At 39.4% G+C, this 26,025-nt stretch overlaps 2 protein-coding genes across 3 annotated transcripts in view; both read right to left on the bottom strand.

Annotated features, from left to right (window-relative positions):
- LOC112928479 (zinc finger protein 30 homolog) lies at positions 1-21,753 on the bottom strand. Of its 2 annotated transcripts, XM_072756439.1 has the most exons (7): positions 21,180-21,753; positions 15,276-15,350; positions 14,348-14,407; positions 12,144-12,234; positions 9,896-10,022; positions 8,780-9,027; positions 1-2,067 (listed from the first exon to the last, which is right to left on the bottom strand). In XM_072756439.1, the coding sequence occupies exons 1-6, from the start codon at positions 21,302-21,304 to the stop codon at positions 8,921-8,923; spliced, it is 585 nt and encodes a 194-aa protein (XP_072612540.1). In that variant the 5' UTR covers positions 21,305-21,753; the 3' UTR covers positions 1-2,067; positions 8,780-8,920. The 2 variants fall into 2 exon arrangements, with proteins under 2 accessions (XP_072612540.1, XP_072612606.1); XM_072756505.1 differs by lacking the exons at positions 1-2,067; positions 15,276-15,350 and having other exon boundaries at positions 8,499-9,027; positions 21,180-21,212.
- The window catches only part of LOC112928503 (uncharacterized), a 59,760-nt gene continuing 33,999 nt past the window's right edge, over positions 265-26,025 (bottom strand). Inside the window, 2 exon segments of the mRNA XM_026010291.2 lie at positions 265-552; positions 554-1,624. Of these exon segments, the coding sequence (XP_025866076.2) occupies positions 388-552; positions 554-1,624 (1,236 nt within the window). The 3' untranslated portion in view covers positions 265-387.

Here is a 26,025-nt window from a genome sequence, read left to right as displayed (position 1 = left end):
TACTGTCCAAAGAGAGTTGCATACATTTAATCATTTTTAATTTAATCAATGTGCTATTATTCCATTATTTTACACAAAGAAACTGAGGCACACAGAGATTAATTTCTCCAATTTCACAGGAAATGGTGAAATAGAGATGGTGCTCAATAAAGAATATATTTCAGCATTACATTCCAAAGCTATAGAGATTCTTAAAAATGTTTAATGGGTTCCAAAAGTTATTTCTGCATTCATTAATACAGGTTTTCTAAAAATGAGCTGATTTTTAGCACAAGCAAAAGGATCTATCACTACATTCACTATGAACATAATATGGGTTCTCTAACATTTCAGAAGTGTTGAAGCCTTCTATTAAATCAAAATCAAGGCTTTTTCAATTATGAAGCCTCATATGTTGAGTAAGTTGTGAATGACGTCTAAAGTCTTTACCACATTGAACACATCCATAAGGTTTCTCACCAGTATGGATCCTTTGATGTAGAGTAAGTTCTGAGCCACGACTAAAGGCCTTCCCACATTCCTTACATTCATAGGGTTTCTCACCGGAATGAGTTCTTAGATGTTCAGTAAGATGTGAGCCACGAACAAAGGCCTTCCCACATTGCTTACATTCATAGGGTTTTTCACCTCTATGAATTCTTTGGTGTTCACTAAGTTGTGAGCCATAAATAAAAGCCTTGTCACATTCCTTACATTTGTAGGGTTTCTCACCTGTATGAATTCTCTGGTGATATGTAAGTTGTGTGGCACGAAAAAAGGTCTTCCCACATTCCTTACATTCATAATGCTTCTCACCATGAATTTTCTCATGTTGGGTAAGATATGCACCACGAATAAAAGCCTTTCCACACTCCTTACATTCAAAGGGTTTCTCACCTGTATGAATTCTCTGATGTTCACTAAGCTGTTTGCCACAAATAAAGGCCTTCTCACATTCTTTACATTTGTAGGGTTTTTCACCTGTATGAATTCTCTGATGTTGAGTAAGATTAGAATTAGAAATAAAGGCTTTCCCACATTCTTTGCATTTATAGGGTCTCTCACCTGTATGAACTCTCAGATGGTAAGTTAGTTGTGAGCCACGAAAAAAGGCCTTCCCACATTCTTTACATTCATAGGGCTTCTCACCTGTATGGATTCTCTGATGTTCATTAAGTTGGGAGGCACATAAAAAGGCCTTTCCACATTCTTTACATCTGTAAGGCTTTTCACCAGTATGAACTCTTTGATGATAAGTAAGGTGTGAACCAAGAATAAAGGCCTTTCCACATTCCTTACACTCATAAGGTTTCTCACCACTATGAATTCTCTGATGGTAAGTAAGTTGAGAGCCAAGAATAAAGGACTTCCCACATTCCTTACATTTATAGGGTTTTTCACCACTATGAATTCTCTGATGGAGAGTATACTGTGAACAATAACTAAAGGCTTTTCCACATTTCTTACATTCATATGGTTTCTCTCCTGTATGAACTCTCTGATGTTCAGTGAGCTGTGAACCACGAATAAAAGCCTTCCCACATGCCTTACACTGATAAGGTTTTTCATTAGTATGAATTTTCTGATGTTGAATCAGATCAGAACTACGACTGAAGGCCTTCCCACATTCCATACACTCATAAGGCTTTTCACCATTCTGAATCCTCTGATGCTGAATATAGGCTGGCTTTTGGCTGAAGGTCTTCCTACTTTTCTTAACTTCAGAGTGTTTTTCTTTATTATGGCTTTTCTCATGTTGAGTAAGGCATGACAGGTAGTTGAACACTTGTTCACATTCCTTACATTTGTATAATTTTTCCTTGGTAGGATGTATCTGATAAAGAGTAGGTAACATAGAATGGCTTTGAGTGGCCTTTTCGCCACAGGTAATTTTCATGTGCATGTGAAGTCCTTCCTGACTTCTCTGTTGACCCTCAAACATTCCTTTGCCCTTCGTAGTATCTCTAAGACCATTGCAATCAAAGTTATGACTGAAAGATTTCCTCATATTCTCCCCTTGCAGTGATTCCATTTCATAAGCTCCCTTTTCTGGGGATGACTTTATGATCTTACAACTGGATTCCAAGTCTGGAAGATAACAAGAAAGCAAATTCCTGCTGTTTTGGTTTACACGGAGAAATGAAACTTTTAAGCCTTCTAAAGTAAAAATGGTAGATAAAATTCTTATAAGAACAGAATGGCTCAAGCAGTGCTGAAATATTTTGTGCAATTAAAATAAAAGACACTAGGAGAAAACACGGAATAAAGGGAGTTTATAGGGAGGAAGTTAATTAGAAAAATAGTCTAAGTGTGTTCTCAGACTTTGGAGGTGGATTAGAATCCAACCATGGAAGATTTTAATAGCAAAAACTCTCCCATGGAAATATTTGATCAAATGTAGATATCCAATCTATCAACAAGTCCTATTACCTCTCCTATTAAAGTTTATTGAGTATCTGACCACATCCGCTACTATCACCCTAGGCCAAGCCACCTGTCTCTCAGAGTAATAGCCTCTTAACTGGTCTGTTCTTTGAACTATGCCCATACAATTTGTTCTTCACACAGCAGGCAGAAGAATTCTTTTAAAATTCATATCACAGGGCATCCCTGGGTGGCTCAGTGGTTTAGTGCCTGCCTTCGGCCCGGGGCGTGATCCTGGAGTCCTGGGATCGAGCCTCACATCAGGCTCCCTGCATGGAGCCTGCTTCTCCTCTGTTTATGTCTTTGCCTCTCTCTCTCTCTCTCTCTCTCTGTGTGTGTATCTCTCATGCATAAGTAAATAAAATCTTAAAAATAAAATAAAATAAAATAAAATAAAATTCATATCATATTTACTCCCCTGTAAAAATCTTCCCAGATCTTATTTTATCATCTTAGAATAATATCCAAAGTTCTTACTTATTATGGCACATTTGACTTTAGTCTATGGGAGTTTGCCCTACTTTGATTCATCTCTTACCGCTCCTAATTATTCATTTTGTTCTCACCACAATAGTTCCTTGCTGTTCAAAAATGCCAAGCATATGCCTCCATGTTTACCTTTTGGAATGCTCTTTCCCCAGATATCTGCATGGCTTGCTCTCTTCTCTCACTTCAGTTTTCTGCTCAAATGTCACATTATCAACACACCCAGTATAGAACTGCACCTATATTTCATTTATTCACTAGTGGATATACTATTTTTAAAGCTGGTGCGTTGTCTGTCTCCCCCATATTTAATCAAAGCAATGACTTTGCTTCATTCTCTGCTTTATTTCTAATGCCTAGGATCATTATTTGCACATTATTGACATTCACTATTTGTCAGCAACTTTAAAAATGCAAATTTTCCTTCATTTATCTATCTCTCCAGATGCTGCTGGTATAGAAAAAAATTGAAAATACAGCTTAAAACTTTTCAATGGTTTACTCCTTGTACTTCCAAATAAAATCCAAATTCCTGTTCATGGCCTAAAAGCCCCTGCATGATCCATTCCTTGATTACATTTCTGACCTCATATCGAGCCATTTTTATTCTCAGAAACAATGCTCCAACCCTACTGGCTTTATTTAAGTTCCTGGAACATATCAAATTCTTTCCCATTTCAGACTCTTATATGGTGTTCCATCTGCCAGAAATGCTCTCTGCATGGCCAATTCCTTTATATCTGAAATGTTTTAATTTAAACGGCAGCTGCTCAGAAAGACTACCCCTGAAAACTCTAATTGGGTCCATGCTTTCTCTTAATCTCTATAACTGTACCTTATTCCTCATTCTTATTTCAATTTTTACAAGTCTAGAATTATATTTCATTTATTTATGTTGATCCTCCTACTCTCCAAGCTTTACAAGTTTAGAAAAAATATGCCTATTTAGCTATTCCCCAGAACATAGAAACCATATACAGTATTTTCTTTTTCCCTTATATATTTTTTCAAGTCTTCCTTTCCAATACATTCCACTTAAGGCCAAATGTTCTCATATTTCCCAGAAAAGCATCTTTATAATATTCTAGAAATAGTGACAAGCTCACACAATAAAGAAACTTTTAGGGATGCCTAGGATGCCTAGTGGTTGAGTGTCTGCCCTCGGCTCAGGGCATGGTCCTGGAGTCCTGGGATTGAGTCTCACAGTACACTCCCCAGGGGGACCATGCTTCTCCCTCTGCCTGTGTCTCTGCCTCTCTCTGTGTGTCTTTCATAAATAAATAAATAAATAAATAAATAAATTTTAAAAAGAAACTTTTATGTTGTTCTGAACAAAAATTTATAGGTATAACTTTTTTTTTAAAAGATTCATTTATTTATGATAGACATAGACATAGAGAGAGAGAGACAGAGACACAGGAGCAGGGAGAAGCAGTCTCCATGCCGGTAGACATAGAGAGAGAGAGACAGAGACACAGGAGCAGGGAGAAGCAGTCTCCATGCCGGGAGCCCGACGTGGGACTTCATCCCTGGACTCCAGGATCGCGCCCTGGGCCAAAGGCAGACGCCAAACCGCTGAGCCACCCAGGGATGCCCCTAGGTATAACTTTTAAATGTAAAAGAATACTATCTAATATGCCTGGAGGGGATCCCTGGGTGGCGCAGCGGTTTGGCGCCTGCCTTTGGCCCAGGGCGCGATCCTGGAGACCCGGGATCGAATCCCACATCAGGCTCCCGGTGCATGGAGCCTGCTTCTCCCTCCGCCTATGTCTCTGCCTCTCTCTCTCTCTCTCTCTCTCTGTGACTATCATAAATAAATAAATAAATAAATAAATAAATAAATAATAATAATAATAATATGCCTGGAGTGTGAGGCATAGTCTCTGATGACACTGTACCTAGGCTATAGAAATTAACAGAGGATGATATTAAGAAAGAAAATCAACATAAATCAGTAAGATCAAGTTTAAACAGTCTTTAGAAATGAGTCAGAGGGGAGCATGGATGGCTCAGGTGGTTAAACATCTAACTCTTGATTTCGGCTCAGGTCATGATCTCAGGGTCATGAGATCCACCCCCACACTGGGCTCTGCACTGGGCATGGAGCCTGCTTAAGATTCTCTCTCTCTCTCCCTCTGCCCTTCCCCCTTCTAAAATTTTTTAAAGAGAAATGATGCAGAAATCTAAGGAAAACATGCTTTCGCTGAAAAGCAGAATGAAATTGTAAACAAAAATAAAAACAAAAAACCCCACACAGCTCAGTTAACATCAACTCATGTCAACAAAATGTATTGGGATAAGAGTATTTGGCTTTTACTTTGTTTTTGTCAGAGAAGCACAATATGGTTTACAAAACCCTAGGAAAGAACCCAACTGGAATATGTTGATTAGAGGAACAGCGTAAGGGATCAAATGAATCCAGTTTAGACCCAACCGTTCTCCATGTTATAATAACATGATTAAATAGTTCTTTTTGTTGTCATTAAATTAATGGAAGAAAAAAATGAGAAAACTGCAAAAGAGGTGATGGCTAAAGAAGACAAAATAGCCTGAAAAGCAGAAATCATTTTAGGAGGTCTCTTTCATTTTGGCCGTGCCCCTTGCCCCTCATCTCCTGCTGAATTAATCTCTGAAATTCCTCTTGAATCTGTTGCCTTATCTCAATCCCTATCTACTATCAACACTCAGAGAAAGCCAGAGCACCTCTTGTGTGAAGCAGAACAATAACCTACTCAGTCATGTCCTGAGACTCTTTCTTCTAATTTCCATCTGGCAGTCAAAGTGATACATTAAATATGTAAATTGTCCTATTTCACTGTCCTATTTAAGATTCTTCATTAGTTTGCAAATGCTTTGGAGACAAAATTCAAAGATAAGAAATACATGCTATATTTTGATCAAACACACACATACATAAAGCCAATAGGTCATGGAATTATCTTTGCTACATGGGATGCGTTCTGATATTTAAAAATTTTTTCTCTTCTGTGTTATTTTATTTAAGAAACAAAACAAAATGATAAAAATAAATGCTGCTCATAACCCACCAAGTCATTTTATTTATTTATTTATTTATTTATTTATTTATTTATTTGAGAGAAAGAGAGAGAGAGCACACAAGTGGGAGGAGGGCAGAGGAAGAAGGAAAGAATCCTCAAGCAGACTCCCCACTGAATGCAGAGCCCACTGACAAGGCTCTATCTTAGGACCCTGAGATCATGACCTGAGCCAAAATCAAGAGTCAGACATTTAACCGACTGAGCCACCCAAGCACCCTCACCAAGTCATTTTTATAACCCCTAGATGGTCCAGCCTGGTCTAGACCCTGCCAGACTCTCCAAACTCACACCTGGCACCATTTCCTTATGAGGCTCCAAATATAAGGGCCTTCTTAGGATACCTCATATTGCACCAAGCTCCATTCTCCTATTGCCCTCAATTCGCTGTTGCCTTTGCCAGGAATGCTCTTCTGTCTACCCTCAGCCTCCCTACCTGCTTTATATCCTTTCAGGGTTCACCTGAAACTTTACGTTCCTTTGTGATTCCTGAAAAGCCATCCCTAATCCCAGATTCCAGCAATGTTGCACCTGTAATTCTCTCTTATATTAAGACAGCCATTCCACCCACTACAGCCTATAAGAGAGGCCCCTCTTGGATGTTGGTAAGACCTCCATATTCTGCTATTAATGCTGGCTTCTCCCGGAAAGTCTTGGCTTCTATACACTCTTAGTCCAATAATGCCACTACCCTTAGGTTATAAGAGGCATAAGTACTCATCTTTCCCAGAGAAACTACTCTAGGACCAATCCTGTAATTCTTGACATTTCTAGGTATCCCAATGTTCCTGGAAAGCCCCAGGTTCCTGCATTCTTGTTCATCACTAGGACTCTCATCCCATCCAGGTCTAGACATCTTTTATTGTGATGCAGTGTTCTCTTGTACTCTAACCAGGAGGCCTTCAGGATTTCACAGTATGCGTCCTGCAAATACTCTGTAACCTCAGCCTCCCTCCCTTCTATGTGTTCTCTTCACCTCTTGCTCTGATTGCAACCTTGAGCACACTGTTTCCCCTGAAGCACTGTTTTCCTCTACCTCACTCCATCTACCCTCCCTCACAGTAGACATACATAATAGACCTTGTCATTTCCAATTATGGAAATACTTCCAAAATCTCAATTTCGAGTAACCGTCCTTTGTGATCACTACCACCCATATTTCCAGATCACTTACTCTTGTATATCTCTCCAATATTTATCTCCATCTTAAAGGCTCTCCTTTGAAATCAAAACAAAACAACCTCTTTGATTCTCTGATTTACCCTGCAGCTCCTATTCATTTACTGTACTCCTTCCTGGTAAAACTTTTCAAAAGAGATGTCTGGATTTCCTGTCAACACTCCCCCCGCCCCTTTTCTCCCACCCTCATAACTAACATTTTTGCCATATTTCCTTCCAGGCTTTTTCCCTTTACTTTTATGCAGTTGAAATAGCACTCCATATACAAACTTGAATCATACTTCTTTGTCCTCTATTTATACTTTTGAGAATTCCTCAAATGGCCCTCAACACTTCCTGGTGAGTTAAATCACTTTCCCACAATAGTTTTTATTGTTGTCTTATTTCTTCTCTGTTCTCTTTTTAATCCTCTACAATCAGGTTGTTATTCCTCTCATTTCTAAACCTATTCTGTCTGGGTCACTAGTGCCCTTTGTCTTGCCAAATCCAATAATCAAGTCTCATCCTTCATCTTACTTGACCTCATAGCAGCATCTTTCACAGTTAACCACTTCCTCTTTATGTTTGCCACTTGGCTTCCAGTCCTCTGTATTCCAGATTGCATCACAGACCACAGGTTACTTAAGTTACTCCTTAATTTCCTTTGCTGGATCATTATCCTTTTCCCAACTAAATGCTGGAATGCCTTATGGTTTAGCCCCTGGACTTCACCTTGCCTTCCATCTAGACCAATTCCCTCCATAATCTAATCTAATCCCATAATCCAGAGATTAACCTTATATTTATTCCTCAGTCCTACCATCCTTCAAGCTTTTAAATGCTTATCTAACTTTTCTATTAAGAATATCTAATGGCCATCTCAAACGCATAACTCTTGACTTTCTTCTGCAGGCTTCCAAACTCTGATGCCTTTACTTCCAATCCTTCAGCAAATCCTATTAATTGTACCATCAAATATAACCAGAATATAACCCATTTTTATCACTTTCATATATTAAACCCCATTCTAAGCCACTCTTATCTCTAATATGGACTCCTGAACGAGACCTCTAACTGGTCTTCCTGCTTTCCTTCTTACCCTCATTCTCTATAAGCACCCAGAGTGATCTTTAAACAAACATCCCTTTACTCATATACACAAAACCCTCCAACGGCTCCTTATCATGCTTGTAATAAAATCTCATTCCTTGCCTAAATGGCCTTACGTGATCTGTTCTCTGCCTATTCCTCTGACTTCATCATTAATTTCTACTTTTACTTTTCTTATTCTAGCCACACTGTCCTTCTTGCTGATCCTCAAATAAGTGAAGTTCAGCATCTCCTCAGGGGCTCTGCACTTCTGTTCCATCTGTCTAAACACACACTTTTTTCTTTCTTTCTTTCTTTTTTTTTTTTTTTTTTTTTGCATGGCTAATTTCATTCAAGCCCGCATTCAAAATTACCTCCTCTGAGAGATCGTCCCTGATTTTCCTAATCTAAGAACACAGCAAGCTCTCAACGAAGTTGATGGCGATACCAACTCTATTAAAAAAAATAAATATGAGGATATCTCTGGAAGAAACCAAAGGTAGCTTCCTCATTAAAACAAAAAGGGAATATGAGGGAGGAAGAGTGGTAAATGTGAGTTGGAAGGGAAATTCCTTTTGGAAACTCACATTGATATAACCTTCCTGCTGAGATCTTAGACTTCTTTCCACAGGCCTTTGAAGAGAGCTTCACATAAACATCTCAAAGTGGTGCCACCTCACAGATCAGTTGTTATTATTAGCAAGAGCTGCTCCTATGTGACTAACTCTTTATTCACCTGAACTCCTTTTTCTTGTCATGGCTCTCATCACCATCCAGGGGTCCTTCCCTTGCTCCAATAAAGAAAACACATCTGGTTTAGGGATCGAACATCCAGCTTAAAAGAAAAGAAATGGGATATGGTCATGATATGGGAATCCCAGATTCAAATCCAGTCCATTGGTCATCACAGAAAGACACTGAAGGAAATGATAGAAGAAAATGTGGAGGTCTGAAGATGAGAAGTAAGAAGGTATACAGTGGAGCTGTCTACTCCTGTTAGCTAGGATACAAGGGGGAAGTTATTCAAATAAGAGGGCTTAAAGCTATCAGCAGAAGGGAGGAAGAGAAGGGACAAAAGCAGGGAAGGAATGTGTCTTGTTTTGCAGAACCAACAGTTCCAGCTGAGAAGACCCCTACAAAGGTGTTTCACCTGGTAGACCTTTGCTAAGTGTGTCCAGCCCAATAGCCCCTTATGTGGGAGTCAGTGTGAGCCAGAAGGGAGCTGAGGACCTATACAGAAGCCCACTTGAGCTGACCTGAAGGTATTTTCAGCTTATTATAATACTAAGACCTCCTCCTATGGGTAGAGTTTTCCACCATTTTTTGAACATACAAGGTACACACTGGCACGCTGAAATGCCAGATGTGTGCAACTGAACCAGAGTGCCTATATGAGCCCCCTGCCCTCGCCCCGATACACTGCACAAAAACTTCCTGTACTAACCCCACAGGGAGATGGTGCTTTCAGAGTGATATCCTGGTTTCCTTACATGAAACAAGTAATAAAAAGTTCTTTGCTTTCAATGTTTCCTTGGGTTGTGTTCAATTTGGTGCAACCCAAGCAGTGGACTACTGGAGTTCGGTTACCTTTCTATCTCCAAAAAACTCAAACCTTTCCTTAGGGAAGAGAAATCAGAAAATGATAATGAAGGAGGCAGAAAATATGGGAGACAAGTTTTGCGTATTGAAAAAGATGATCTTACCTAGTGAAATCACGTTGCTGTAGTTCTCCAACATCACATCCCTGTACAAGTCCCTCTGAGTGGAGTTAAGGCATTCCCACTCTTCCTGTGAGAAGTCGATGGCCACATCCCTGAAAGTCACCAGCCACTGAAACAACAAATCCATTTATTATCGGTGAAAATATGACAATGACTTTGAGGTAAAATGAGGAAAGAAAGAGAAGGGCTTGAAGGAAAGGGATAACACAGTAAATAGGCTGTGGCTGAATACCTTGTAACATTAAAGGAAACTAGGTGCCTCAACTATAGTGTCAACATGATCCTTGATCAGTCCTACTGTTGCATAGGAAGACAAAACTTACTGTGTATAATAGGATAATTCTATTATCCAGAAAAGTCCAAGAATACAATGCAGATGAAGTTATCTAATTAATGAATGCAGATTAAATGAAATAATAAATGGAGCTACACAGCATATTAAGCTTTCAAATTTTCAAAAAATAATAAATTCTCAATAAATATGAGTTCTTTCCTTCTTTTCTCCCCTTAAAGTAAACAAATTTAATGAAATGTTTCCAGATTTTTAATAAATCTCCATCTAAAACACAGAATTTGGCGGGTGCCTTGGTGGCTTAGTCAATTAAGCATCTGACTTTGGCTCAGGTCATGATCCCAGAGTCCTGGGATCAAGCCCTATGTGGGCAGGGAGTCTGCTTGGGATTCTCTCTCTCTCCTTCTGCCCCTCCCCACCACTTGCATGTGCACATGTTCTCTCTAAATAAGCAATAAATAAATAAATAAAATCTTTTTAAAAAAAGAATTTTTGAAGATTCAAATTCTTTAAGTCACAATATTATGTCATATAATTGATATTTCCACTTTATGGATGCAATGATCTTCCTGTTTTGAGTATTTCAATTAAATTCTCTAATGTCTTTGAGCCCTAAGAATCTCTAATTTTCAAGAGAATAGGCATCTGGAAGATTTTATTTCTATTTCCTTTGATGCAAGCAGATGGATGCCAATCCAGGTGCTATAGGCATCACTGACACATTCTTACCAACTCCAAGGTAAACCTGCTGCTCATCCCCATTGGTTCCTGGGCAAGAGGGTTGTGCTGAATAGAATAACAGCCCCCCAAATATGTCCATATCTGAATCCCTGGAACTTTTGAGTATGTAACCTTATATTACAAATGTAGATGTGATTAAGGATCTTTAGATGGGAAGATTATCCTGGGATATCTGGTTGGGCCCAATGTAATCATAAGAGTATTTTAAGTGATAGATGCAGGCAAGGGTCAGTGAAGGAGATGCGATAATGACAGCAGAAGTCAGAATGATGATGACTGGCTCTGAAAATGGAAGGAAGCCATGAGCCAAGGAATGTGGGCAGCCTCTGGCAGCTGGAAAAATGCAAGGAAATAGATTCTCCTCCAGAATCTCCAGAAGAACACAGACCTACCAACACCTTGATTTAGCCTGTAAAACCAATTTCACTTTGACCTCCAGAAGTATAGATAATAAATTTGTGTTGTTTTAAGTCACTAAGTTTGTAGTAATTTGTTACAGCATCGACAGGAAACTATGCAAGAGGCAAGATCTCTTCTTCTCAGAACTAAGTTCCCCGCCCATTCTTTTTTTTTCCCCAAGATTTTATTTATTTATTCATGAGAGACACAGACAGAGGCAGAGACAGAGGCAGAGGGAGAAGCAGGCTCCTCACAGGGAGCTGGACGCAAGACTGGATCCCCAGGACCCCAGGATCACACCAAGCCGAAGGCAGATGCTCAACCACTGAGCCACCCAGACACCCCCCCATCCATTCTTAAAAGCCTCGCAGAAAATGTCGTCACACACTGAGACTTGGAAGATCCAGCAGAAATGCTTTCACTTCCAAGTGGGAAACCTAGGTTTGTAGAGATCAGTTTGCCATGTGTTCCATATAACTACCTCACCAAACCATTATACTAATACTGCTCTTAAGGGGAGACATTTCTGCTTCCTTAGGACTCCTGGCAGAAGACTTTGCATGTAAAATATGTAGAATGAACTGAAAAAACACCTAAACACTGTCTGGTGAGGGGAAAAGCATTTAGAGAAGAATGGAGCTCTTTGCTAAGATCAGTCAGTCACTGAATGGGAAAAATTGGGGAGCAATGATTCCCTTAGGCAACTAAGGCAGGCAGAAAATTTTGGGATAAATAAAATGTGGTGTTCACACAACAACTGATTGCACTTCAAGAAGGAAAAATGAAATAGCAACTCACATGGGGCATGTTTTTTAGAACTGTACTGTCAGGACTGATCAGTTTTCTGGGTTCTTCTCCTGGAGATATGCAGAGTCCAGAGAAGGCAGGGCTGGAGAGGGAAAAAGAAGCCATGAGATCAGATCAGGCTTGCCTCAGAGCCCACAAAATAAGCACCATGGAACCAGCTTTATTTCATCTCTTTGAGGGAGTTTAGAAAAATCTTAGCCTACCTACATATCCAATGGAATACACCCGAGACAGTAGGAATTCAGTTCAGACTTCTCTTTAATCCTCATGCTGAACAGGAACTCAGAGGGTGCTAGTTTTCCAGGGCACCTCATATCTTTAGGATAGGGATTGTGGGGTACAATCCCACAAGGCTGCTCCTAAATCCAGAAGCCAATCTGAAATCCCTGGCTATCAGTACTTCTGACCAATCAGCTATAAATTGGGGACTCCCACAACCCCATCCTAGGTTTTATACTTTGCCAGGATGGCTCACAAAACTCAAGAAGGTAATCTACTTACATTTATAATTTGTCATAAAGGACAGAACTCTGGAACAGACAAATGGAAAAGATGCATAGGACAAGGTATTGGCTTGGACAAGGGGCATGCTTGAAGCTTTCCATTCCCTGGGAGTGCCACCCTCACAATAGCTCAATGTGTTTATCAACCCAGAAGCTCATCGTATCTCCAAGTACAAGAGTTTTTATGGCCGTTTACCTCCAGTGCCACCCACCCTTTTCCTAGAGGTCAGTGGATGGGTTGGAAAGTTCCAATGCTTTAATCACTTTAATCACTTTAATCATTTTAATCACTTTAATTTAATTTAATTTAATCATTTTAATTTAATTTAATAAATTTAATAAATTTAATTTATTTAATTATTTTATATTTAATAAATTTAATTTAATCATTTTAATCACTCAGAAAATTCCAAGGATGTTAGGAGCTCTGAGTCAAGAACTAGGGATAAAAACCAAATATAGGGCAGCCCGGGTGGCTCAGCGGTTTAGCGCCTGCCTTTGGTCCAGGGCGTGATCCTGGAGACCCGGGATAGAGTCCCACGTCAGGCTCCTTGCATGGAGCTTGCTTCTTCCTCTGCCTGTGTCTCTGCCTCTCTCTCTCTCTCTCTGTGTTTCTCATGAGTAAATAAAATAAAATCTTTAAAAAATACATAAAATAAAATAAAATAAAACAAAATAAAATAATAAAAATCAAATATATTATTGTATCACAAATACTACTGCAAATTTTGACATACCAGCAAAAAAAACCCTGCCAGCATGTTAAAAAACAATCGTGATTATGTGGGACTTTCTCTGTAATAAAAAGATGGTTTGACATTCAAATGTCAACTAATAGAATCCACGATGTTATTTGTTCTATGGAAGAAAATCATACTATCTTCATAAATGCCAAAAAAATTTCACAAAATTCACCACCCACTCCTGATAAGGACACAGTAAGAAATAGGAATTGATGACTATTTTAATGATAGTAGGGAAAACTGACATGAGTGGAGCCATTTTAAAATGAAGCAAGAAGGACCACTCCAGAGAATCTGCCTTATGCCTCTCTGTTTGGAGAATAGATCCTGATCATAAGACTGATGGTTGTGGACTTTCTGAAGATATAATCAGTATTGATTAGTGTATAACCAAGAGTAGTTTAGCCTTTTTTCCTCCCTCTTCTTAACTCATGTAAAAAAAAAAAAAAAAAAAAAAAAATCCTTGCTTTCACTTTACAAGTGGGACACTATTTGGTTTCTACCTGAATCTGTGTTCCCTGAATTGAATTTTTTTAATCCTAAGAAATGCTCGTTTGCCTCTTATTGCAGTACTCTATCTTCAGGTTAATAGTAGAAACAAGACAAGAATACCCACTGCTCTCACTATCATTTATCATTGTATTAGCTATCTTAGCCAAATAAAAAGGCAAGAGAAATCAACAAGAGCAACAAGAATAGGAAAAGGATAGGCAAAACTCCCTCTAAGAGATATAATAGACAGCATGCCTAAAAACCCCATGAGATACAATGAAAGAAAAAAAAAGTACAACAAATAATGAAAGAGCTTAGTAAATTAGCAGGATATAAAATTAGCATTATATTATTTATTATTATTTATTATTTATTATATAAAGAAATGACCTTTATATATAAAACAATAACCACATAGAAACCATAATAAAGAAAAGCCATAAGAAGGATGAAATACCTAAGCCCAAGCTTGACAAGAAATGCATAAAAGCTGCAAGAAGAAAAACTTGAAATACTCCTGAAAGACATAAAAATAGATTTGAACAAATGGTTAGAACAGCATTTAACACTTTTTTTCCATTGTCTCTCTGAAGAGCCATTCTAGACACCTTTTTTCCTGTCTCCCTCCACCATGAAATTTTAATAGGACAGATATACTGTGACATACATATTTATGTAAGTATATAATATAAACAATGTAATCAAATCTTTAACATATCATTCAAAACCATTCTCTTCCAGAAAAAGGAAAAATTAATTTCTTAAGAATTACTTTTAGTTAGTGAACTTAACTTCTACAAGATAGAGGAAACTTTTAAATAGTTGCTTGATCTTCATTCCCGTATTGTCAACATTTTCACTTCTCAGCACTGGACATAATTGATGGGTTTCACAATGTTAAATTTTGCCCAAAATCTATAATCCTGAAAAATAGCCATGATGAGAGATACCCTCTCAATCTTTGGGAAATAGCCAAATGAAACGAATCTCCTTTCCCCATATAGCTTAGGTAAGACTGGAGGATTACCCCCCTCCTCTTTTTAACCGGACAAGGCCAGGCAGAGCTCCAAGTGGCCATTCCTTGTTTCATAAATGATTGGCGGGCTGCTGGACCCCACTGACCTAACTGGACAAAATGCTTGGTAACTTCACTTGACCAAACTTTAGTCAGACTTCTCTCCTCCTCCCAGGCTCTTGAAGGCTGGTCTATGCTATATTCTGAGCCAGTGCAGACAACCCTTTTAACAATGACTCAAGCCCCTTCCCAGCTGACTGCAGAGGACAAAATCTACACAGCTGAACACCCACTCATCCCAGGCCGCCACATTCCGTTCTTTCTGGCCTTGTTTACCCTCTGTATAAAAGAAAATTCTTTTCTGCCTGACCTTTTAGGTGCCTGCAGATCTTGGAGTTGGAATGTTCTCCCAGTTACAAGCCTTCCTTCCCTCACTGCACTGATCCTTTGAAAAAAAAATCATTCCTTAGCTAAGTCCAAATTTGTCTTTTATGAGGTGTTGAATAACTCTATAGAATAATAAAACATTTTTATTTGATCCTCAAATCCCAAGTCAAACATAAAAGCATGATCAAATATAAATAACATCTACAAGGCAGCCAGTGGGCCCATGCAAGGCCACTTCTTGTAATAACAACTTCAAGATTGAGCAATCAGTTGAAAGTTCTCCATTTACAGCCACCTATTTGCCACAGTTTTTGGAGTAGTGATTTTTTTTTTTTTTTGGTATCATTTATATTGCATACATATATCTTCTATGACCTTAATGTAGGTGCTGTTCATGTGATACCCAAGAAATGTCAATGAGAGAGTAAATAATGAGGAATAAGATTTTGTTGGCTAAATTGTGTTTTGGAGAGCCACAAACAATTCCAGTATCTAAGATTTTCTCACTCCACCCCTGTCCAACACCAGTTTTCATCCCCTGGGAGGCAGTATCACCCTGACTGAGAATACATGGGATAAAATGATATATTATAAAGAGGTTAATTCTCCAAACATGGATATTTGATATATAAATCAAAATATAAATTAAATATGATCCCAATAAAAATACTAACAAGTACGGTGATACACAAATGAAATTTAAATTCATTAAGCAGGAAATTTAAAAAGCAAAAATAGCCAGGAAATGCCTAGAAAAAGAAGAAAACAGAGATTTAAAAAATACTATAAAGTCTCTATAACTAGAATACTGACTACTGGCACCTGAATAGACACAGTTTAATGGAATACTAGAACCTCTGATCTCTAGGGAAAGAGATTATTTAATCAATGTTATTGAAAAGTAAAATTGGATCCACATTTTATACCACATACGAGGATTAACTCCAAATGGATAAGAGATCTAAATATGAAAAAAGTAAAAATCATAAAAATGCCAGTCTTAATTCATTTGGACTGCTATAACAAAATACCACAGACCAGTCAGCTTATAAAGAATAGAAATTTATTTCTTACAGCTCTGGAGGCTTGTAGTCCAAGATCAGGGAGTCAGGTTTGCCAAATGAGGGTCCTCTTCCTGGTCACAGACTTATTGTACCCTCACTGGGCTTCTTTTATAAGGGCACTGATCTCATTCATGAGGAATCTACCTTCATGATCTCATTACCTCCCAAAGGCTCCACCTCGAAATACTGTCATTTTCGGCACAATGATTTCAACATACAAATTTTTTGGAAGGGTCAAACATTCAGGCCACAGGCATGTTAAAAGAAAAAAAAAAAAGGTTGAGTTCTTTTTAAGTTGAGAGGAGACAAGCCTTTCTATTTCTTACAATCAAATGAATACATTTTACTATATTTAAAAATCACATCAAGAAAAGAATACAAACACAAATAACAAATTGGGAGAAGATATCTGCAACTTAAATAAAAAAGAGTGACTCTTCCTATGACCAAAAGAGTTTACTTTAAAAACCAAGAGAAAGATTAAAAATCATTATTAATAAGAACAAAACAAAGACAATTCATAAAAAAAGAAAAGCCCAATGGACCATTAAACATCTGAAAAGTGGGATCCCTGGGTGGCGCAGCGGTTTAGCGCCTGCCTTTAGCCCAGGGCGCGATCCTGGAGACCCGGGATCGAATCCCACGTCGGGCTCCCGGTGCATGGAGCCCGCTTCTCCCTCTGCCTGTGTCTCTGCCCCTCTCTCTCTCTCTCTCTCTCTGTGACTATCATAAATAAATAAAAATTAAAAAAAAAAAACATCTGAAAAGTGTTCAACTTCATTTATATAAAAGAAACCTAAACTGAAACTAAATTGAGAAGACCTCTAATTACAATGATGATTAAGAAGAGCCTTATGAACGGGACGCCTGGGTGGCTCAGTGGTTGAGCCTTTGGCTCAAGTTGTGATCCTGGGGTTCTTGGATCGAGTCCCACATCAGGCTCCCTGCGAGGAGCCTGCTTCTCCCTCTGCCTAGGTCTCTGCCTCTCTCTACATGTCTCTCATGAATAAATAAAATCTTAAAAAAAAAAAAAAAGAGCCTTATGAACTAACTTTTTTACAGAAAGTACTATCAAACGTAGGCAGTACAAAACGCAAGGTAACTGAAGGTACTGGGGAATGAACCGAAGCACTTTACTTGCCAAAAACTTGTAACCTTGGGTACATGGGCGGCTCAGTCAGTTAAGCATCTGCCTTCAGCTCAGGTCATGATCTCAGGTCCTGGGATGGAGCCCTCTGTTGGATTCCCTGCTCAGTGGGGAGTCTGTTTCTTCTCTCTCTCTCTCCCTCTGCCCCTCACTTGTGCTCTCTCTCTCTCAAATAAATAAAATCCTTTTTTAAAAAATCATAACCTGAATCCAATTAGGAGGAAACATCGAAGACATGCAAATTGAAGACAACCTGCAAAATAACTGGCCTGCACTCTTCATAAATGTCAAGATAATGAAGGATCCCAAAAAGGCCCAGGAATTGTTTCAGATTAAAGAAGACTAAAGAGTTGTGATAACTGAATAAATGTGTGATCCTAGGTATGATTCTGGAATGGATCTCAGATCAGAGGAAAGACAGCTATATAGGACAGTACTGGGACAACTGTATAGAAATTTATTAACTTCTATGAATTCTGAATTAATAATTATTATGTCTGTTATATATCCATAGGCAATGAATACTCCTAATATCCAATGTTGTCTCTATATGCCAAGCCCCATAAGGGGAACTGGAACTCCATAGAGAAATGGCTCATTTCAGGTCTGGCACAGAAAATGTACAAGGTGAACTTGGGACAACTTGTGCCAGAAAGCAAATAAGCTATCCGTTCTTATACAATTGTGTCAAAAGACATAGGAGCTGACCAGAAAGGACTCCCACTGGTTAAACAGAGAGCAGTTGGAGATAAAAAACAAAAAGGATTACAATGGTTTGAAACATATGAAATGTATCTCAAAAACCCATGAGTTACATATGGACTCACTTTTGAGACTCCTTAGAAGGTTGGAAGACACCAACTTATTTCTCTGAAAACTAACCCATAAAGGGAAAGAATCAAATCGACTTTTGTCTTCCTAGGTGAACTGAATTTTCAGATAGCCGAAACAGCTGATGTAGAAAAGTTCTTATTTATGGAACTTGAACTAAAAAATGCAGAAGGAAGTGAGATAATTTTTTAAATCACTGTAGGTAGGCACACAGCTTCTACTTTACTGTCTTGCCCACTGCCCCCTTGTGGTGCATCCAATAAACCCGTTTCCTTTAAAAAAAAAAAATAGGTCACTATGTGTAATCCTTAAGGAAATTATAGATTTCACCATCAATCATAAATTGATATTATAACCTTTAGGTGTTTCTTAACCTTTTTTTTTTCATTATTAGCTCCCAAAGAGTCTTTTTTGACACCACGTTTTTCCCTATCACCATCCAACTATGAAATTTTAATACCATAGATATACTGTATCTATGTGTTTATGTACTGTGTGGCCTCAAGGGCCACAAAACATTGTAGTATCTTAAGAGTTTAATCCCCTTGCTGGGCAGAGGGGTGAGGATGCTATACCTTCCTGTATTCATAGGTGAAAAAGGAAGGGGGACTTCATTTATTTTTAAGATTTTATTTACTTATTCATGAGGGACACACAGAGAGAGGCAGAGACACAGGCAGAGGGAGAAGCAGGCTGCCTGCAGGAGCCTGATGTGGGACTTGATCCCGGAGTCAGGGATCACCACCTGAGACAAAGGCAGACGCTCTACCACTGAGCCACCCAGGATGGGGAGGACTTTATAAAAGGATTAAGTGGACAGCACTTGAATACTGATCAATATGGCATCACCAGAAGTGGGACACCAGACTTTAAAAGCCTCAGGACATGATGAATAGAAGTACACAGTACCAACTATGAATTACTTTTGCCTGAAAATGTGATTTATACAAAATATGATCTGACTTTGATCAAGCCTCTAGAGCTAACCACTCATCTACAGAAATATGGGGCATTGGGAACAAATTATATGGCACAAGGAAGCAATTAGCCAAAAAGTGGAACGCAGAATATTCTGTAAATAATCTAGTTTTTTGTTTTGTTTTGTTTTACAAATCAGTGATACCAGTTAAAGCAAAACAAAAGCAAAAACTGGAACAGAAACTGTTGTAGATTAAAGCACTGTGCACTGTGTAGACCTTATCTGGACCATGATTTGAACAAACCAATTGTAAAAACCTATCTTTGAAAGAACTGGGGAAACCTGAATAAATACTGCGTATCGAATATTATGGAATTACTGTTAGGTTTTAAAGTCGGGATAACATCATGGTAATTATCTAAAAATGATGTTCTTTTTGGCTATATATGCATACATATGGATAAAATTATATAATTCTTGAAATGCTATGGGGAAAAAAGGAGGAAGGATAGATATAAGAATATTTGCAAATGTTTTAAATTATAGCTGGGTGTTGAGCACATTGGGGTTCATATTATTTTCTTCTATGTTTGAAAATTTCCATAATAAAGTTAAATTAAAAATCTTCAAATCTGGAGTGTCTGGGTGGCTCAATAGTTGAGCATCTGCCTTTGGCTCAGCTCATGATTCCAGGGTCCTGGGATCCAGTCCCCCATTGGGCTACCTGTAGAGAGCCTGCTTCTTTCTCCGCCTGTGTCTCTGCCTCTCTGTGTCTCTCATGAATAAATAAAATCTTTTTTAAAAAGATCTTCAAATATCCTCCAGAGGGTATAGTTCTCTCTCATCAAAAATCAGTCCAGAAAGGGCTGCTTTGTCATTGGGTGGAACGGAGAGGTGTAGCGTGGTTAGAGAAAGTAGTTAGCTTAGTGAGCTCATCCCTGCGGTGCCATCATTTACAGGGACAGCTGTGCCAAGGACCAGGCACCTGGCTGGTTTCTCCTTAAGATGTTTCAGGAGGCAGCAACATCTCGAAAAGTCAGAAACTTGAGGGAAGAAAGAAAATGACAACTTATTTTAGGCAAGCTTTTTAGACATCCTGTTCCCTTTCCTGCTCGGCTCTGTTGGAAAAAGTAGAACGGAGAAAATAATCATAGGCTATCAAGCCCTTTTCAGAGCCGACAAAACAATTGAGGATCATCTCCCACAACAACTTCAAGCTAGATGGTTTTCCCCACAGGGCCCTCAAAGTAGAATGGGGCATCCTATTATGGTGGTCTTCTCCCTTCTTAGGGCACTTGCAGGTGTAAATCCTCATTTATAAGGGCAGCTTCACAAATAGGCTCGTTCTCTGCACAGTAAAATGAAGGAATTACAGCAGCTAATTCTCAACGGACTGTGTCCCTGTCACACAGCGGGGTACACAGGTGCCAAGGATCCCAGCCGCCAAAAGCACTAGAAGACGGCAGATGGGCCCATCGCGCCGCCGGAGAAGCGGACACACACCCATCCCACGCGGTAGAACGTTCAGGATGGCCTATTTCCGACCCCGTCCCCCGGAACCAAAGTCACGGTGCCGAGTTTGCCAGAGGAGAGGGGTGCCAACTGCACTGCACTCCGCCGACGCGGGGGAACCAGACGAATGGCGCCACGCCCCTGCCACTCGGAACCGAAGTGACGGTAGCCGATATTGCCGGCGGAGAAGGGCACAGCCACCCCGCCACGGCAAGGCCGACTTCCGTAAGGAATTAACCGTAAGGAGCGCTACGACTCAGGAGAAACGCAGTCCGGAGCCGGGATCGTCCCGACTCCTGTCAGCACCGAGCTCCAGCGGGCATACCGGTATTCCCAGCGCCACGTGGGCACTTCCTTCTGGGCGCTCCACAAACCAAACGCAGCGTGCGGGTCCCAGCGGGGCGGTCCACTCACCTGGCCGCTGCAGACTGGATCCTTGCGTCGGGACGTAACGGAATAAGTGTACGAAATGGCGCGGGGACGCGGTGGCCTCCGGGAAATGTAGTCCAAAAGTGTGCACCCACCCCCACCAGCTCCATCCCACAGAATGCAAGAGGCAGTGGCCAACATTCTGCGGCCTGCCCGGAATCGGGAGCGCCTTGAAATCGGGAGCGGCTGACGAAAGTGTGAGCCGACCTATTTCGTTTTACTCAAGTGACTCCCCCCAGAAAACCCCAAGGAGGTCACCTAGTTGGGTTACCAAGTTGGGTCTTGAAGTGATACCTTCAGAGAAATGTAGTCCAGGGCTGAGAAAGCTGCAGAAGGCCAGGGGGTAGGGTGCGGGTTTCTCAGACAGGAGCCCTGGCTCAGACCCAGTACTTGTGACTACCAGGTTTCTGCCCCAAGAGGCATCGGCGTTTGACGCTTACTTCAAGGACGCGTGTTTGTACCCAAGTGTCCCCTGCAGGGGACGCGAGGACTGTGGGAGAGTGTGGTGTGTGTCAGGTTGTGTTTGAGACTATGAGGGGGATGTTCATGGATAAGCGTGTGATCCATTCGGGCTTATGTGAGTGTCTACGGACGGTGTGACTATAAGGGAGATGCCTGGGATTAATCAGGCAGTCTGCAACTAAGTATCTTATAACTTATAACAAGGAAAATGCTTTTTTCTCTGCGTGGTTATGAATTTAGAATAGATTCCTATATAATTACGGATTTGTTAAATTAATGATTTACTGAGAGTTCACCTGGAGCAGTGAATGTGGGAAAAGAAGTGTATGCAGCACCGTGTGATAGCGGTATCTCTAGGCTTCTATTTCCTCACCTGTAAATGAGGGTAACATTTATGTAACATTTTGGAGCACCGCTGTCCAATAGAACTTTCTGTAAAACTGGATTCCATGTTCTTTTTTTTCGAGATGTATTTTTGTATGTATGTATTCATTCATTCATGAAAGACACACGCAGAGGGAGAAGCAGGCTCTCTGTAGGAGCCGGATGCAGAACTCTATCCCAGGACCCGAGGATCAGGCCCTGAGCCAAAGGCGGACGCTCAACCACTGAGCCACCTAAGTGCCCCTTGATTCCATGTTCTGTATCTGCACTCTCCAGAACAGTAGCCACTAGCTGCGTGTGGCTCTTGAGCCTCTTAAATCTGGCTACTTTGAGGAATGAATTTTAAATTTTATTTTAAATAAATTCCCATTTAAACAGCTTTATGTGGCTACCTAAATTGGACAGAGCAGCCCGGATCATCAATTTTCTTTCAAAAAAACCAAACCAAAACAAAACAAAAATTTTCTTTCAAGATTTAGAGAGGGAGAAACAAATAATTTCATCTAGCAAATAATTTGAAAAAATTAGGTTTATATTGAAATGAAGAGAGATGGAAAATGCAAATTCAGCCTTAGTCTTTTTTTTTTTAGAGGAATAATTTACATGAAGAAATATATACATCTCCATGATTTTTGCATACACAGGCAATCACCACACACAGATCAAGATGGAGAACATTTATTTCCAGGATGCCAGAATGTTCCCCTGTAAACATTGACTCCACTTAGAAGTGACCGTTATTTGGACTTCTAGCACCATAGATTACTTTTATGTATTCTTGAACTTCATTTGAGTGCAGTCAGTACTGTAATGATACGTGTCTGGCATGTTTTTGTCAACATTAAGACTCTGAGATGAGTCCTTATTATTGATGTAAGAAAAATTTCTTCAGCCACTTAGTAAATATTTTAGGTTTTGTGTGCCAGATGTTCTCTGTCACATGTCCTCAACTTTGCTATTCTAGCATGAAAGCAGCCATAGACAGTGCAGCTGTATTCCAATAAAACTTTATTTATGGACACTGACATTTAAATTTCATATAATTTTTACATATTGCTAAATACTACTCCTGCTTTTTATTTTTTCAACCACTTAAAAATGTAAAACCTGGGGCACCTGGGTGGCTCAGTGGTTGAGTGTCTGCCTTTAGCTCAGGTCATGATCCCAGGGTCGTGGGATCAAGTCCTGTATCAGGGTCCCTGCAGGAAACCTGCTTCTCCCTCTGCCTACATCTCTGCCTCTCTCTGTGTGTCTCTCATGAATAAATACATCTTTAAAAAATTAAAAATTAAAAAATTAAAATGTAAACCTTTGTTAGGTCATTGACCATACCAAAACAGGTGACAGGTCTGCTGGCTGCAGTACTCTAAATCTTGCTACATTTTTCTATATTGACAGATATTTGTGTGGGTTTCCAGTTTTTTCTTATGAATAAATCTATGATCAATCTTACATATTTTGGTAGACATAGTATTCATTTCTATTAGGAATCCAAGAGATCATAAAATAGGTTTATATTTATCTGTGAAGATACTACCAAATCATTTTCCAAAGTCATTGTGTCAATTTGCACTTGTATCAGTAATGAATGTAAAGGGTTCCAGTTGCTCCATATACTTTTAAGTACTTGGTATTGCCAGTCTTTTTAATTTTTACAATACTAGTAGGTGGGTAGTGGTATCTCCGAGTGATTTTTAATTTGTATTTCCCTAATGAATGCTCATGTTAGCATCCTTTCACATGCCAGTCACTTGGATAACTGGATAACATCTCTGTTGAACTGCCTGTTTAACTTTGACTACTTTACTAAAATCAGTTTGTAGTTTTTTTTCTATTTATTTGTAGGTTTTTGTACATACTAAGATACAAGATCTTTGTAGAATATGTGTATCGTAGATATCTTTTCCAGGCTATGGCTTGCCTTTTCACTCTGATAATGAAGTCTTTGAAGAACAGATGCTTTTAATTTAAGTGAAGTTCAATTTATTAATATTTTATTTATATTTGATGCCTCATTCTATTTAAAAACTTTTGCCTACCTTAAGGACATGAAGGTATTCTATTTTTCTTCTGGAAGAATTATTGTTTCACCTTTCACATTTATAAGCACAGAGCTCAATGTAGGGCTCAATCCCACCACCCTGAGATCATGACCTGATCTGAAACCAAGAGTCAGACACTGAAGGCTGAGCCACTCAGGTGCCACTAGACACATGTTCTTTCTTTCCTCCAGCCCCACTCCCTTCTTAACCCCTGCTAGCTACTAATCTATTCTGTGCTTCCATAATTTTGAAATTTCAGAATGTTATTTTTTTCAAGTTTTTATTTAAATTCCAATTAGTTAATATACAATGTAATACTAGTTTCAGGAGTAGAATTTAGTGATTAATCAGTTACATATAACACCCAGTGCTCATAACCCGCCTTAATAACTATCACCCTTTTAACCAAATGTAATCATACAATATCTACATTTTTGGGATTGATTTTTTTCACTTAACTGACTTCTCAGGAGATTCATCCATGTTGTTGAATGTATCAGCCACTCATTAATTTTTTTGCTAAGTAGTATTCCATGGTATAGATGAACCACAGTTTGTCTAACCATCACATGGTTTTTTTATTTTATTTTTTATTCATGAGAGACACACAGAGAGAGAGAGAGAGAGAGGCAGAGACATAGGCAGAGGGAAGAGCAGACTCCATGCAGGGAGCCTGATGTGGGACTCTGTCCCAGGACCCCAGGATCAGGCCCTGAACCAAAGGCAGAGGCTTAACCACTGAGCCACCCAAGCATCCCTAATTATCACCTGTTTAAAGACATCTAGGCTGTTTACCATTTTAGGTTATTACAAATAATACTGCTATAAATATTCTTGTACAAAATTTTGTAGTGAAATGAGTTTTCATGTCTTTAGGGGTAAATGCCCAGGTTTACAATGGTTGTGTCTTATGGTATTTGAATGTTTAGTTTTTAAGAAACTGCTAAATTGTTTTTTCAGACTGGTTGTATCATTTTATAATCCTACCGCAATGTGATCCAGTTTCTTTCTTTTTTTTTAAGATTTTATTTACTTATGACAGAGGGGGAGAGAGAGAGAGAAGGAGAGAGAGAGAGAGAGAGAGGCAGAGACACAGGCAGAGGAAGAAGCAGGCTCCATGCAGGGAGCCTGATGTGGGACTCGATCCCAGGTGTCCAGAATCACAACCCAGGCCGAAGGTGGCACCAAATCGCTGGGCCACCGGGGTTGCCCTGATCCAGTTTCTATACATCCTCTGCAGCATTTGTCACCATTTTGAAAAAAGATTTTATTTATTTATTCATGAGAAACACAGAGAGAGAGGCATAGGGAGAAGCAGGCTTCATGCAGGGAGCCCACTGTGGGACTCCATCCTGGGACTCCAGGATCATGCCCTGGGCTGAAGGCAGATGCTCAGCTGCTGAGCCATCCAGGCATCCCTGTCACTATTTTTTATGTTAGCCATTCAGATACATATATGCTGATACCTCATTTAAAAATAAAAAATAAAATCATGAATGAAAAAGAAGAGATCACAACAAATACCAAGGAAATACAAACAATTTTAAAAACATATTATGAGCAGCTATATGCCAATAAATTAGGTAATCTAGAAGAAATGGACACATTTATGGAAAACCACAAACTACCAAAACTGGAACAGGAAGAAACAGAAAACCTGAACAGGCCGATAACCAGGGAGGAAATTGAAGCAGTCATCAAAAACCTCCTAAGACACAAAAGTCCAGGGCCAGATGGCTTCCCAGGGGAATTCTATCAAACATTTAAAGAAGAAACAGTACTATTCTACTAAATCTGTTCCAAAAGCTAGAAAGAGATGGAATACTTCCAAAATCATTCTATGAGGCCAGCATCACCTTAATTCCAAAGCCAAAGACCCCACCAAAAAGGAGAATTATAGACCAATATCCCTAATGAACACGGATGTAAAAATTCTCAACAAG

Source organism: Vulpes vulpes, chromosome 1, assembly GCF_048418805.1.
Source record: "Vulpes vulpes isolate BD-2025 chromosome 1, VulVul3, whole genome shotgun sequence".
Taxonomy (NCBI): Eukaryota; Metazoa; Chordata; class Mammalia; order Carnivora; family Canidae; genus Vulpes; species Vulpes vulpes.
Note: the sequence above shows the minus strand (reverse complement) of the source record. Positions and strands in the feature narration are given on the sequence as shown.

What these genes read in the sequence shown, in the direction of transcription:
- LOC112928479 (XM_072756439.1), bottom strand. Translation starts at nt 21,304, where the DNA reads ATGGAGCTGGTGGGGGTGGGTGCACACTTTTGGACTACATTTCCCGGA. An exon ending in TTCTAAAAAACATGCCCCAT is followed by an intron (nt 10,023 to 12,143) that starts GTGAGTTGCTAT and finishes TTGTTGTTTCAG; the next exon opens with TGGCTGGTGACTTTCAGGGA. An exon ending in CAGCAACGTGATTTCACTAG is followed by an intron (nt 9,028 to 9,895) that starts GTAAGATCATCT and finishes TTTTCTTTTAAG; the next exon opens with CTGGATGTTCGATCCCTAAA.